The sequence below is a fragment of the Channa argus genome, chromosome 10 (genome assembly GCF_033026475.1).
Source record: "Channa argus isolate prfri chromosome 10, Channa argus male v1.0, whole genome shotgun sequence".
NCBI classification, from domain to species: domain Eukaryota; kingdom Metazoa; phylum Chordata; class Actinopteri; order Anabantiformes; family Channidae; genus Channa; species Channa argus.
Window position 1 is genome coordinate 12,618,718 of NC_090206.1, and position 14,792 is coordinate 12,633,509.

At 39.3% G+C, this 14,792-nt stretch overlaps 2 protein-coding genes across 4 annotated transcripts in view; both read left to right on the forward strand.

Moving 5' to 3' along the window:
* LOC137134101 (bifunctional heparan sulfate N-deacetylase/N-sulfotransferase 1-like) overlaps positions 1–8,144 on the forward strand; it is a 40,002-nt gene extending 31,858 nt beyond the window's left edge. For 2 of the 3 annotated variants that reach the window (XM_067518567.1, XM_067518566.1), the window contains 11 exons: positions 248–402; positions 1,102–1,287; positions 2,397–2,525; positions 3,081–3,263; positions 3,734–3,830; positions 4,115–4,238; positions 4,575–4,749; positions 4,882–5,052; positions 5,638–5,747; positions 5,936–6,038; positions 7,570–8,144. In XM_067518567.1, coding sequence (XP_067374668.1) covers positions 248–402; positions 1,102–1,287; positions 2,397–2,525; positions 3,081–3,263; positions 3,734–3,830; positions 4,115–4,238; positions 4,575–4,749; positions 4,882–5,052; positions 5,638–5,747; positions 5,936–6,038; positions 7,570–7,695 — 1,559 coding nt within the window. In that variant the 3' untranslated portion in view covers positions 7,696–8,144. Of the gene's footprint in view, positions 1–247; positions 403–1,101; positions 1,288–2,396; positions 2,526–3,080; positions 3,264–3,733; positions 3,831–4,114; positions 4,239–4,574; positions 4,750–4,881; positions 5,053–5,637; positions 5,748–5,935; positions 6,039–6,178 lie in introns of all 3 variants that reach the window. The other variant, XM_067518569.1, reaches the window with a different exon arrangement.
* Positions 8,145–9,046: 902 nt separating this feature from the next.
* cd74a (CD74 molecule, major histocompatibility complex, class II invariant chain a) lies at positions 9,047–14,414 on the forward strand. The gene is made up of 9 exons (XM_067518680.1): positions 9,047–9,269; positions 10,451–10,620; positions 11,555–11,646; positions 11,820–11,876; positions 11,957–12,040; positions 12,156–12,234; positions 12,766–12,969; positions 13,083–13,145; positions 13,265–14,414. Exons 1-9 carry the CDS (start codon positions 9,181–9,183, stop codon positions 13,270–13,272), a joined length of 846 nt encoding a protein of 281 aa, XP_067374781.1. The 5' UTR covers positions 9,047–9,180; the 3' UTR covers positions 13,273–14,414.
* The last annotated feature ends 378 nt before the right edge of the window (positions 14,415–14,792 follow it).

Genomic DNA, 14,792 nt, shown 5'->3' on the forward strand with positions numbered 1-14,792 from the left:
TCACATTATTGTAATTTCTCTAGTCCTTTTGTCGTCATTCATACACTGACTTTTTCTTCTGCTTGTCCTCTCCCACTCTAATATTTGAACTTTGTGTCTCATTTTCTCTTTGACTTTAATTTCCTCTTTTTCTGTCACTGGCCCCATTTCATCTTCTTTCTTTGCCTATTTTTATCTCCTCTATTTCCTCCGGTCCCTTCATGTACTGCGTCCTATCCTGTCCAAATGTCCTCTCTGAAATGTCCAGGATCTGATGACGAGGACCTAGGAGATGACCTGCTGCTTTCCTATGTGAAGGAGTTCTGGTGGTTTCCCCACATGTGGAGCCACATGCAGCCGCATCTATTCCACAACCAGTCTGTGCTGGCCGAGCAGATGTTGCTCAACAAGAAGTTTGCCATGGTGAGTCACAGGAGGTAGAGGTCAGATCACAGCTTTGAATGAGCACTGTGATCAGAGCTGTCCTTGGTTAGCCTATGGTCATTCTTAAAATAGCCAATCCAAGGCAGTGTGTTCATGCTCTATTTAAAGGTCTTACCTGTAACATTTCAGTCCCCAACCGACTTAACAGGGACAGTTTATTTCATGCTGCATATGGTATAGACAGTGTCTGACACAACAGCGGTGCACAACTGGTTACCTTGCTGAGACTGTCTGCACTCTGTCACCTGCAGCCCTTCACCCATCAGTTCCCCATCGCTCTTTATTGTGCTATTACACACCAGCAAAAAATAAAGTTGATCCACTCACAAACAAAACGGAAAAAATGAGCTTGTCATTTTTTTAATTTTTCAGGGTGGTAACTGTGGTCACAAATGCATTGAGTTTCACTTTAAAGTGAAGCAGCAGTAGTAACTTAATACAGCTCTGAGCTGGTGTAGAAACTGCCAACAGCAAACAGCGAGGCTGATATCAATGAGATAAAATTACGCTGTGTAACCTGCTGTGTTATGTTCCTGTGAGTCCCTCGTGCTTTGGTGAGCAATCTAAATCCAGAACGAGAATGTATGTACTGCCACTTTTTTTTTATTTTTAACTTTTCCATTTGCTCTCTCTTTTTTCTCCTACTGTAATCCTCACTCATTTATTTGCATTTTCCAGGAGCATGGGATCCCTACTAACATGGGCTATGCGGTGGCGCCTCACCACTCAGGTGTCTACCCTGTCCACATGCAGCTGTATGACGCCTGGAAGAAGGTGTGGGGCATCAAGGTGACCAGCACAGAGGAGTACCCACACCTGAAGCCTGCTCGCTTCCGACGAGGTTTCATCCACAGCGGCATTAGTGTAAGGCCACTTTTCACACACCCAGACCTCATTATCTTGTTACCTCTGGCTTGCTTACCCTCCAGTTGGCTTCTCCGCGTCTGTTGCCTTTTCAGCCAATAATCCCTGTCAGGGTTTTCTCGCTCCATCTACACATTGTATCCTTTATTCATTAATTATATTTCCATGTGCACCTCCTGCAGTACTTTTGTATTTATTTTTTTCTTTTAGCCTGCAGTTGCTGCCCAACCTGCATTTGTCCATCATCGCCTTTTCTTCTCTGGCTCTGCTTTTCTCATGTCTTTTCCCCAAAGATGCCGAGCAGACTCTTTATTTTGATTTTCTCCATATCACCGAGGCAACAGACATCCTGAAAAATGCAATCATCTCATTAGTCTGGCTGTTGTATTCTTCTACAGAGGGGCAGATGATAATATAGTCAAGTGAACCAGTCTTGCATGAGACACCTGTCTGAGTAGTGCTGCCTAGCAGGCCTCGGCACCATAACGAAGACTGACAACAGCATAGCAAGTGTCTGCACACAGCCAGCTGAACTGAAATATCAACAGGCTAAAAAACCTGTATTTTTTCAGCTTCACAGCCAAAGCCAGTGCTGAATAATGGCTATGAGAGCAGAATTAAAGTTGAATAGATTACATTCAGGCATTTCAAAAGAAGGGAAATCTTATCTATTTCTTTCACAGCTTGACCTTCAGCACTGATAGGAAGCAGTGCAGCTTCAGTCCAGTTCCTTTGTAGTATAGGCACTCAGTCGGCCTGTGTGGTCTCAGCGCTCTGTTCCCGTCCTTGAGATAGTGCTGTGTGAATGGCCGGTCTTCGCTGCTTACTGATGATTGATATTCAGTTCCCCAGACACTCCAAACTGTAAACGCATTTCCATGAATTTCCATATAGACTCAGAGTGAATAAGAGGTTTGCGTTGGCTAGATGAGCTGCATAATATGAATGTTATTGAAAGCAAACAATGTGTGGGGCAACTGCCTGGAGTACTGACAGCTCCGCTCCGCTCTCAGCAGAGGGCTGATGGTGTGTGTGTTTATTTGAAAATGCATTTTTTTGAGATTTGTTTCTTTCTTCTTTTTGTGACTTTCTGTTTGTTATTATTACAGGTGCTTCCCAGGCAGACATGCGGCCTTTTCACACACACCATCTTCTATAAAGACTATCCTGGCAGCCCAAATGAGCTGGACAAGCTCATCAATGGTGGAGAACTTTTCCTAACCGTTCTGTTGAACCCTGTGAGTCAAGCACAATTGCATAGCACAGCTTTTGTCTTGCACACTTGGAAACCCATTTAACTGGTAGTGTAAATTGAAGTTTAAACAAGGGCCTGGACAATGACTAGTCAGTGACTCACGCAGAGATATCTGCATCGTGCTGTCTTATTTTTGCACTACTCTGAAAGCTTCTTTTATGTGAACTGTAATTCATTCCCTATATTCGTCAACATGTTTTGTTTTCAAATGATAAAAAAGGTTATTTCATTAGCATATCTGCAACAAATGTCACGCTGCATAGTGTGTAGATAATTTTATTCTCCTCAGTTACTTTTTGAAAACCAACCCATGTCTAAACTATGGAATTAGCATCCTTTGTTCAAGCCGTTTCTCTTGGGTCTGTTCAAGACACCCAGATGGGAAATATTAGTCTATTTTATTGGCGTATCAGAGAAAATTAATACCCATTATACATACAGTATGTTTAATCTCATTTAGTGGCCACAGTTGACGTTTTTCACGTTACCTTCATCCCCTTTAATAAAACTTAATCTGTTTGTTCCTTCCCCTCAACAGATTAGCATCTTTATGACCCATCTGTCAAACTATGGGAACGATCGCCTCGGCCTTTACACCTTTAAAAGCCTGGTGACATTCGTTCAAACGTGGACTAGCCTGAAGATGCAGACCCTGCCCCCTATTCAGCTCGCTCAGAAGTACTTCAGTCTGTTCCCCTCTGAGAGAGATCCCCTGTGGCAGGTGAGAGAAAGAGGCAGATAATTATGTAATAATAAATATTTATCAAACTTTATTGTTATTCATTTGGCACTACAAGCAAATTCTGTAAATGTTGTAATTTTAGGCAGCTTGTATTCCAGTGACTGAATGCAGCCATAAAGATAACTAATAACAATAGCACAATAAAAAAAACTTTTTTGTGAAGCCTTAGCAAGTATTCCATTGAAGTATGACTTTACACAGCAATAGTTTGAATATTGGGAATACATATGCGGACACAGTGTGTGTAGGATTTTGGTAATGAACAATAGCTTGTTTTGTTGCTGGAACTAAGAGATTTTACCATTGTTAGCTGTTGTGCTTGGAGAACATTTGAGTAAACATAGACTCATGTGCTTTCTCTTCTTTCTTTTTTTAAATGCACATATTTCTTACAGGTGTGTCCAAACCACATTTAAATGAAAAGCTTGTTTATCTTTTTGTGGCTACAGGATCCGTGTGAGGACAAAAGACACAAGGACATCTGGTCCAAAGAGAAAACATGTGACCGCTTTCCCAAACTGCTTGTCATTGGCCCTCAAAAGACAGGTGAGATGCAGTACTTCAGCACCCCCTATAGGACAGAGCTGGAAACTAAATGAGTGCTTTCACTGAGTTCAAACTTTTGACATGTTTGAATGAGGTTTTCACGTATTTCTTTGAAAAACAGTCATGGTAGTAATGGTAGACCCTCATATTCGTTTATGGACATACTGTTGTATTTGATATATTGTGTGTTAATTTTCAGTGTGTTAATGAAAGGAAACCCAGCTCTTTAAACCTCTTACTCTGTTCTTCCTCTTCTAAACCATTTGACATTTCTTTCCTCTCAGGGACGACAGCGCTCTACCTGTTTCTTGGCATGCATCCTGACCTCACCAGTAACTACCCCAGCAAGGAGACCTTTGAGGAGATCCAGTTCTTCAATGGCCACAACTACCACAGAGGAATTGACTGGTAATAAACCTGCCAAGCAACTCGGTCCTCAGCAAAACCAGCAACACGATTAATATTTGTTTTGATTTGTCAAGTTTTCATTGATTTGAAACCTGCATTAATGAGAGGTTTCACACACCACAGAACAACACAAAATTTACTCAGTAGCTGGAAATGTATGAATGAGCTTCCCAAATATTAGCATTGTATTGTGCCGGAAGTGAGGTGCTAAGCTTTTGCACATGGTTGATCACCCACACAGCGCTCGGAGAAATCCTTCTTATCTACAGAAAGCAAATTGGGCCAATCAAATATGGCTGTTTGTAACAATGTTTCTGTTTGTTCTGTTTGTGTCAGGTACATGGAGTACTTCCCCCTGCCCTCCAACACCAGTTCAGACTACTACTTTGAGAAGAGTGCCAACTACTTTGACTCTGAGGTGACCGCTCAGAGGGCTGCAGCTCTTCTGCCCAAAGCCAAGATCATCACCATCCTCATCAACCCAGCAGACAGAGCTTACTCTTGGTATCAGGTCTGTGTTCATTATGTAAACTGTTAAACTCTGCACATGTTAAATTTTAAGAAAGTTAACTTTTTAAGAAAGTTATCCTAATATAATTAGGAATAGATATTAAAGTCTCTCTTCACTCCACTTTTTTTACAGCACCAAAGAGCCCACGATGACCCAGTGGCGTTAAAATACTCCTTCCATGATGTCATCACTGCAGGCCATGATGCTCCTGTCAAACTGCGGGTCCTTCAGAATCGCTGTCTGGTGCCAGGCTGGTATGCCATCCACCTGGAGCGCTGGCTCACTTACTACCACCCCAGCCAGGTACAACGGATGTTTTCATGCTCATAGTGGTCGGCAGTGTTCAGTAAATTAGCCAGGGCTTAGGTACTCTGGCCCAGCCAAACAAACTCATCTCAAGATCTGAAAAATAGGTGGTTGGCAGGCATTTTTTCCAGCAAGGTTGAAGGGTTGTTTACTCTCTAGTACTTTCTAACAGGCGGTGTTTTAAATCTACTTGACAATGAGGGAAGAGAGCTGCCCTTGAGGGACGCTCTCAAGAGAAAAACGGGCACTTATTTCCCCACACTGACCAAATCTGTCACATGCATATACAAGACACGCACGACTGTGTTCAACATTTCTTGGCACTAAAATGAATCTCAGTTTACAAAATCTGTCCCACTTACAAAAACAAATCTATCAGTAGCACATTTAATTCAAACTTGGCATTTCCAGGCAGCCACTGTGGTAATAAAAAGGAAAAATATAGGTTTTACCAGAAATAAGTAATTTTTTTGTATTTATAAGTATTTATTTATTTTTTTCATGTGGGGTTGTTTCACTGGGTTTCCATACACAATTTTTCTGCTCTGTTCTAACATTTGTTAATGTATGTGTCTCACCCAGTTGTTAGTTCTGGACGGGCAGATGCTGAAGACTGAGCCTGCGTCAGTCATGGATAAAATCCAGAAGTTCTTAGGCCTCACAAATATCATCAATTATCACAAGATTCTAGCGTGAGTGTTCTTCAGATGCCAACTTAACAAGTTGACGCATAGATTGATTGTGTTGTAAGGCAAAGAAATACAGCGTTGTGCTGTTATTTAAAACAAATAATTATTTATTCTGTTCAGTTATTTTATCCACTAACTGTGGGAGGGAAAGAATTGGTAAAAGTATATTTTATTTATTCTCCTGTGTACAGGTTTGATCCTAAGAAAGGTTTCTGGTGTCAGCTGCTGGAAGGAGGGAAGACTAAGTGTCTGGGAAAGAGTAAAGGGCGCAGGTACCCTGACATGGACCCTGAGGTATGATCACTTGCAACAATTCTTTTGTAAAAGTTGCATGGTGCCATCTGTTAACCTGCTACACTTGCAAAAATTGTATTTTTATTTATTTATTAATTTTTTGAGTACATGAGATTTCATCACATCATTCTCACCTTCAGTCGCAGGTGTTCCTCAGGGAGTACTATAGGGATCACAACATTGAGCTGTCAAAGCTGCTCTACCGAATGGGCCAGCCACTGCCCAGCTGGCTTAGAGAAGAGCTGGTCCACACCAGGTAGCAGTACCACAGGGAAAACCACAGCTTCACACACTGAACCACTGCTGCACCCTGCTGTGGGACATTGGCCAAGATGCCTTGAAATGTTGAAGATCCCAAGTAGTTTTGAAAGAAACTGAAATGGGTTGAGATGTGAGAATATACTGCTCAACCACAATTCAAAACTAACAGCGATCTTCCCAAATGAACAGGCTAGCCGTGGATGGTGATCAGGGAAAAAGGGGATAGTTGCTCTCAGTAGTTCCTCTATCTCCCTGGTCTGCAAGACGCCATAACTCCGCCCTGCAGGACGATCACAGTGCACGGCAGCCCTGATAAAGGCTTCCACTGTGTCCTGAAGAAGAAGGAAAGGCTCAGTGATGCACAGAAGGGACCTTCAGTGTTTGATAATCACATCCCTGCTCTCCTTAATCAGACGTCCTCTTCGCATGAACTTGATCCTGCAACTCAAAAAAGGAAAATTTGTCATGTTTCATATCTGGAAAACGGTTGACAAAAGATGAACATGCTCTACTACTTTTGTCTCTGACTATGAGTCCTGGTGTTTGGAGCACATTAAAACGTGCAACATAACATTGAATAAATAGATACAATCCTGAGTGACAGAGAGACACTGGTTGCAAATGCATTTATTATAAATATAAAGTGTTCGTGTGAGAGGAGAATGGGACATCTGGAGTTTTGACTCGGGCTGCATGTTGTAGCCTCACTTGATAGGCCTTGGTAGAATCTAGCTATCACATTTACAAGTGCCAGGACAGAATCTTCATTAAACTATTATTTTTTTGTTTGTTTGTTTGTTTTTGTTTTGTTAGTTTTTATTTTCTCTACTCAAGTTTTGTTTTAACTTTTCTATAATGCATCAGCATTATTGTAGAATGTACCAAAATTAAACATCAGATTTCATATATAGGCCAGATGTACAGTATGGTTAGTTAAACTGTTGGGCTCAACCTCCTCTTAAGTCAATTCCATGACCACTGAATGGGCTCAAGCAGGAGCAGAAGAATAAATGTTGAAAGCACAATATTTAAGGCACTCAAGTGAACATCATTTCTGAGCATACTGGAAAGCACACTAACAAAACGGCTCCTACTACAGTCTGTGAAGAAGATCATAAGCTAGCTACTGTATGTTTAATAAAGCACTCTGGTCCGAGAGATTTAGATCGTGTACAGAGCAAGGTTGTTCATTTGAAAATTCGTATTCAGCATTGAGTTTTTGTCAAAACTGTATATCTTGTCTTATGTTCTGTTTCATTTTATTTACTAGATGGGTTCAAGTTTGGCGTGGGTTACTGTCTCTGGGAAAAACCTGAAAAAGTCACCAGGCGAACAAACAATACGCCCGTTGGTTTCCGGTCAAGGTGTTACCACTGCAACTACATGTCAAGCATAGATTACAAAAAAGCTGCTCTTATTGCAATAGTTTTGTACAATGTTCTGATGTAATAAAAATGCACATACTGTTATTTTTATTTTATGACTTTGTAATGTACATAATGCGCAACCCTTGGAAGACTTAAATTATTGAATGTCTTGGGGTCTACACTCTCCATCAGTCCATTCCCATAGTGTGAAATGTCAGTGCTATACCAAGGGAAGTTTGGATAATTTCATTGTGTTACTGATTGTTTCCTCTCCTGTCCTCTCACTGCCAACTATTGTACAGAGGTATTGAGTCTCTCCATATAAAGTATTAAGTGATAACACATAACAGCAACGATGGTACTAATCTCCTGGACTGTATGATAAAGATTTGTAATTGTTGTCAATAATTTTTACAGTGTAACTAATATTGTCGGTGCTTTTTAATTTGCAAATAAAACACCACTGTATTTTTCAGTAGTTGGACCTTTTTCTTCTCTTTATTGATTCATTTCAACTGAAGGAATCATCTGATATCAGCTGATCAAATCCTCTGCATGGAGATAGAGGGTTACTGCTTTTCTCCAGAAAGTTCTAGAAAGGTAGAGCTTGATCAGACTGGCTTTTGGTTTCACTTTGTGCAGAGGTGCTTTCAAGAAGCAAACAACATGAATCTTTCAAATTTTGAAAATTAACTGGTTGAGTTAAATGAACTCTAGGTAATTTTTTGTTTTCATAATTCTTGTATTTGACATAACCAAGAGCAGATTTACATGTTGGTTAGGTTGCTAATTTAAATTCCTTATTGAGAAAACACTAAAAACAAGCAATCTCCTTCTCTTTTATTATCTCAACGGCGTTTAAAATAAATACTTACTGCTGGATTAAAAAAAAAAACTAAAAGTAACACCATTCACACTTCCACAATTACTGATTATTCTTTTAAAGTGGATGCATACATATTATACATTTATTCTTGTTTTACTGATGTTGAGAGGCAGTGCTATTGTTTTGTTTTTGCATTTGATATTTATTGTTTCTGTAAATCACTTTATGACTGGTAAAAACAAGGAAAAGCAATATACCAATAAAAGTAATCAAATCTAGCATAACAAACTAGTGCAATTAAAGAAAAGATATACAGGCATAACTATTATAAAGCTTTTTATTGACTATACAACTGTGTTAAGTAAGAAAAGGCACAAAAATCGCTAACATATAAGAAAATATGATGTAATTCGGGATCTAACGCACTCTGAGTCCTTTCACCATTATCTGCCTCTATCAACAAGTGATGATGTTTTAACCTGACCAATCAGAGCTCGCCTGCTCTCAGGAAACAGCTTCTCTGAGCCACTCCACTGCTCTTTAAGGAGAGGGACTTTCTGAATCTCTTCACCTTTCTTTGGAACGAGAGTGGTGCTCCTTCCTCATTCCCAGGCATTTTATCCATTCGGCCTTCTGGACTTTCTGCAGTTTGTTACTTTGAAGAGGCTGAGAGAAACCGCCAATAGTGATGGCCAACGTTCAAGATGATGCTCCCCTGGACACAGGGAGTCTTAACGGCAGTGAAGAGGCTCTTGTTACCCATGCAAGACCCAGAGGGTGAGAGGAACCATCATATTTATAATGTATCAACTTTATTTATGCTATAGATGTTTGCTCCTAAGTGTCTTCCAACAATAACAACCTCAGCCAATAAAGTGCCTCTTTTTTTGATGAGAAAACATCATCAAACTTAAGGATTAGTAGCTAAACCATTTTGTTTATCTACAGATAATTCACATTCGTATATATTCTTGTTATCCTTACATGTGATGTATTTGTAGTTTCATTTTTTCAAAGAGGTTGGTAAAATAATAAAGATCATTTATACTATACTATTCTATAGCAACATTTTATGTTTGACTTCCACTAAATACAACAAACATCGTAACCTTAAGCAGAAATTGGAAATCCACTCTCTTTTGCGCAAGTAGAAGCCGTCTGCCTAGTAACTAATGATGCAACTGTCGTCCTATTGGTTGTTCAGTACCATTTATTTTTAAGTTAAGAAATAATTATTTATGTGTCAAAACATAACAGTTACTGTCAGAACTAGTTAAGATAAATAAAGCTTGCTGGTTCCCTCACAGCACAACACTGAAAACAGGGTTATTACAAGTACGTAGAAGTTCACACCTTTCTAGTTTCAACTTTCATTGAAACAGAATCCTTACGAAATTAGTGAGCATAAAGTTATTGTGCCTTGCACCTTTTAGTAAGAGAAACATTTACACTTGTACTAAATTTTGCACCTTTTTATAACTCTTAAATAGGCTCTAAACGCAGTTGTATTATGTACTTCCGTATTGCAGACAGAAGTCATTTGCCTAGTAACTAGTGTAGCTCACTTTCTATTGGCTGAGAATGGGCAAAAGAATATCCTTGTATTTATAGGTAAATCCTTTTTGATATTTAGGTGACATAATTACAAGTTTAAAGAGATGTTGCTTTAAACAGATGCTCTATAAAATAGCTTTTCTTATTCTCTGTTTACACCTGGGACTTTTTCTGACTGTCCGAGTTCAGCATCAAATCAAATTACCCCTGCTTTGTAAATGCCACACACTTCACTTTTGGAAAATCCCCAGGTCACTTCATCTCACTTTTATACCATAGAATGTTTTTTTTCTCTTCGGTTGTGTCAGATTTGTTGTGTGTCAAATTATCTCTGCTTCCAACTTGGTATCCCCCCACCCCTGCTTGATGCTTAAGTTATACGTGGTCGTATTTCTCTTTTTCAGGGGCTCCAACAGTCGTGCTTTTAAAGTGGCAGGCCTGACGACCCTAGCATGCCTGCTTCTGGCCAGCCAGGTCTTCACCGCCTACATGGTGTTCAGCCAGAAGCAGCAGATCCACTCGCTGCAGAAGAACTCAGACAGAATGAGCAAACAGCTGACTCGCTCATCTCAGGGTAATAGAGGCCTTTAAGTCATGATGATGAGGTATTTTAGTAGTCCAATAGGAAAGCGTAATTATCAGCAGTAGTCTTTACCATTTAGGAGGAGGAGGAAGGAGAGCAGAAACAGATAATGAAGTGAGAGTTTGAGAGTTTGCCTCAAATAACTTGATCTGAAATCTAGAAAGAGAAATGAATGTTTTGCTGCTGATTCATAAGGGGCAGAAATAGGCTGTGTGCTATCTTGTTAATCTAATTGTTTTAAGATTTCAAGTAGCCATTATAGAGAATAAGAAGTAATGTCCAAACCGTTGGGGGAAGTAGGTGCCCTCTTGTGAGACTTCCCCTACTTTCTTGTGGGTGAGTTGGATAATGAGTATGACTGTACTCCAATTAGCAGAGCTCTCACATAGCTACTGAAAAAGCCCTTTATGTATTTATCTTACTGTTGTAATTGAATTTCTCTTTTTTTCCTCTTCATCTCTTCCTATCTCCAGCATATTTGAAGTATATAAACAACTATTTATCCATCAAAACATATGCAGGAAACCAATTCAAACCAATGTAGCAGGCAGCAAACATACTGCATGGATCACAACATAGCATCTGCATCCCCCAACAGTTAACAGAGAGTGACTTAAGATCACATTTTCTCTATATTATTATTATTATTATTATTATTATTATTATTATTATTATTATTATTATATGATTTACACCACAGGAACTGGTTCTTGTGTTGAAAAGCATCCAAGCTAGGTTTGACTACATGTTGCCTGCATATTACTAAATTGTATTTTTCAACTTTTATGAGATTGCTTTAGTTACTTTTTGTATTTATTTATTCTGTGGAACTTTTATACTTCGAATTCTTCTTCCTAATATGAATAAAAAATACATGTTTTTGTTGTTTAACTTAAGTAATTCATGATTCGGTTTTGTTTTTTAGCTGTGGCCCCAATGAGGATGCACATGCCCATGAACAGCCTGCCCCTGCTGGCGGATTTCACTTCAGATGAGGACACAAAGACTCCCTTGACAGTGAGTTTACACCTGCTTCCTGAAAACCCTTTGACTAAACTGTATTTATGCTGTAACCGACTTCTTTAAGATTAATGTTGTATGGTACTGTGCATAATGAAGGCTTGAATATAAAAACTACAATAAATGTCAACAAGAATGTAAACAAACACACCTCTGTCCCCTCCAATCAGAAACTGCAGGACACGGCTGTGGTTAGTGTGGAGAAACAACTGATGGATCTTATGGAGGTAAAGCGGCAGTCATATAGTTTAAGTCTGCACATTGCTGATGTTGTGTTGTCACTAAACTCTGGTTGTGGTTTGAGCAGGATTTCCAGGCACCCCAGCTCAATGAGACCTTCCTGGCCAATCTGCAGAACCTGAAGCAGCACATGAATGAAAGCGAGTGGAAGGTGAAGCCTCACACACACTTCAGTGGAGAATAAAAAAATAAATAAGAAAAGTAAATAAATAAAAACAAATATGAATTAAATTAAAGAAATGTTGTTTTCTTGTTGCACTCTATAGAGCTTTGAGACCTGGATGCGTTACTGGCTGGTCTTCCAGATGGCCCAGCAGAAGCCCACAACCCCCACACCTCAGCCAGGTCACTGCAGCCTTCTTTATATTTTTGTGTAACAGAAGATGTTGGATTTCCTACACTTACAGTAGTTGCATTGAGGTTTTTAAGGGCCTACGCTATAACATTGTACTGTGAAAGGATTAATGTACTGCCACAGTAATGCAGTGTGATCAAGTCAGGAGTTTACAAGTGCACTGGCTTGTTTAAAAAAATGATTAAGAATGACACAGCAGATATTATTTTAGTTACTGTCACTGTTTTTAGGACCACTTATAGGAGGGGTAGTTATATCTTGCAAAAGTTAAAACCTCTTTTCTCCTGCTGCTCATGTGCTGCTCATGGGCAAAAGATACTCGTCACGTAACCTCCTGTAAAAGCAGTGAATGGAAATCTTTACACTGTTTTTGTACAAATTTAACAGATGAGATACAACATGTTAATTCATTCGCTTTAGGGGTGATGATGGGCATATTTTTTTTTTATCTTTGTTCAGAACCAGGAAAGCAAATAACAGGAAACAAGTCTTTAATGTCCCGGTGTTTTCCTCTTCCTTAGCCTCTGAAATTAGGACTAAATGCCAGCTGGAGGCAGCACCTGGACGCAGCAGGATTGGTTCCTACAAGCCCCAGTGTGACGAGCAGGGCCGCTATTTGCCCATGCAGTGCTGGAGCGGCACTGGCTACTGCTGGTGTGTGGATGAGACTGGCAAAGTCATTGAGGGCACTCAAATGCGTAACAGACGGCCTGACTGTCAAAGAGGTAGTGGACACATATTAATGGTCTCTTCATTCAGCATTTATGTGTAGCTTTTAATGTGCAGCAGCTGTGTATGATGAAACTAATTGTGTATTTATTATGTTGTTTTTTTTAAGACTCAGGTTTTCGTCGCATGATGGTTGCACCCAGGATGATGCAGAAGACTCTCAGCATTGATGGTGAGTGCCCTTAATATTTAAAGTTTAAAGACTAGATCTTTGATAGTTACATGCTAGTTCACAAGTATTTTTTGGTTGCTACATATCATTATTTGTTTTCTTTTTTTTCTTTTTCCCAGATGAGTGAAACAAATGAAGCGAAGAGTGAAGCAAGCTGTTTCTTTTCATCAAGCAAACTTTGCAGACATAAGAAAACGCTTAATTTAAACTGGCTACTAAACCATGCACAATTTTGATTTTACTGGCTGATCAGTTTATCCTCCATGTAATCTCTTGATTGAAACTATTTTGCTAGATGGCTGAAATCAAAATCAATAGAGGCCTGTTACGGTGTGTTGCTTTTTAATATTTTGTAATTTTTATCTTTTATAACAAAGTTTTTTTTGGGTGTGGGTGTCTGGGTGATAAATCTTTGTTTCTGCAGAATGTTTAAAGAGTCAGGTCAATCCAATTAGACACACACAGAAAAATCTCCTCTTACCTCTAACAATATCTACACAGAGGTCTGCCTGAAATGTGTGCCATTACTCCACACTTTTTATACTGCACACAGCATTGAAAAATACAAGAGCAATGTAAACAACCGAAGTACTTTTCAAAAACAGGATCCACTATTTCCCTGGTAATCCACGGACCTCACAGGGTAAAGTTTTCATTGGCACTATTTCTCTGATAGAAAGTACACTCACTTGCCACTTCACTAGGTACACATGTACAACTGAGTGCATTTCAGTACAGCAACGCTGCCATGAGTTCTATTTTAACTGGTTATAAATCTTCAGTTTTTGAGTTGATACTGACAAAAAGGTATACTTTTAATCCTGCTGTGCATATTCAGAGGTGGTTCTAATGTTTTGGCCCCCTCATTCTTTTAAATTGGGGAAAAGAACATTAGCACCACCTCTTATAATGCACTCCACATGACTCAACCACCCAAACACAGTAGAATGATCATCTTTTTGACATTGGAACCTAAAAAAAAAAGTTCTAACCTTGTAAAAGAATGTAGAATCTATGTCAGAGCTGCTGTATTGGATTGCATTAGAATGTGCAGGTGTACCTAATAAAGTGGCCAGTGAGTGTAGTTCCAATAAGAACTGCTTACAGTGAGTTTTGTGGCTCATTCAGAGTAATAGGTCTGGATTAATGGTGTGAGTAACAAAAATGATAAAATAAATAATTTGGGTGGATTTGAATGTATATATGAAAGTCACTTTTCCATGAAGGTTTTTGTGTTACAAAATGGTTAATAAAGTTTTCCTAAAGATACTGTTTGCATTGTTATATGAATATGATTGAATCCAGTCATGTTATCTTGGAATTAAAGCTTCAGACATAACAAGGCCTGAATAAACTTAACCAAATTAGATGCAATCACACTGCTCACTTTGTCATGGCTTTTGTGGCATCTGTGGTTTTATGTTTCACTGTAGACTTTGAGACTATTCTTGTTACTTGTAGCAGTTTTCATAGACACTGTAATCATTTTTTAGGCTTACTGCTTTTTCCCTGTACACGATGTATATTCACCCATCACTCCCTTTTTCTCGCACATATTTTAATATGACTAAGGAGAGACACAAAAAAGTTGCCTTCTGTCCCGGCCGACCTCCTTCAGTGGTGTTTTCACAGTCCTTTGTGTTGCTG

Excerpts from the sequence above, each read along its gene's own strand:
- cd74a (XM_067518680.1), top strand. The coding sequence starts at position 9,181 with ATGGCCAACGTTCAAGATGATGCTCCCCTGGACACAGGGAGTCTTAAC. Across the intron at positions 11,877-11,956 it reads AACTGATGGATCTTATGGAG|GATTTCCAGGCACCCCAGCT; the intron begins GTAAAGCGGCAG and ends TGGTTTGAGCAG. Across the intron at positions 12,041-12,155 it reads TGAATGAAAGCGAGTGGAAG|AGCTTTGAGACCTGGATGCG; the intron begins GTGAAGCCTCAC and ends TGCACTCTATAG.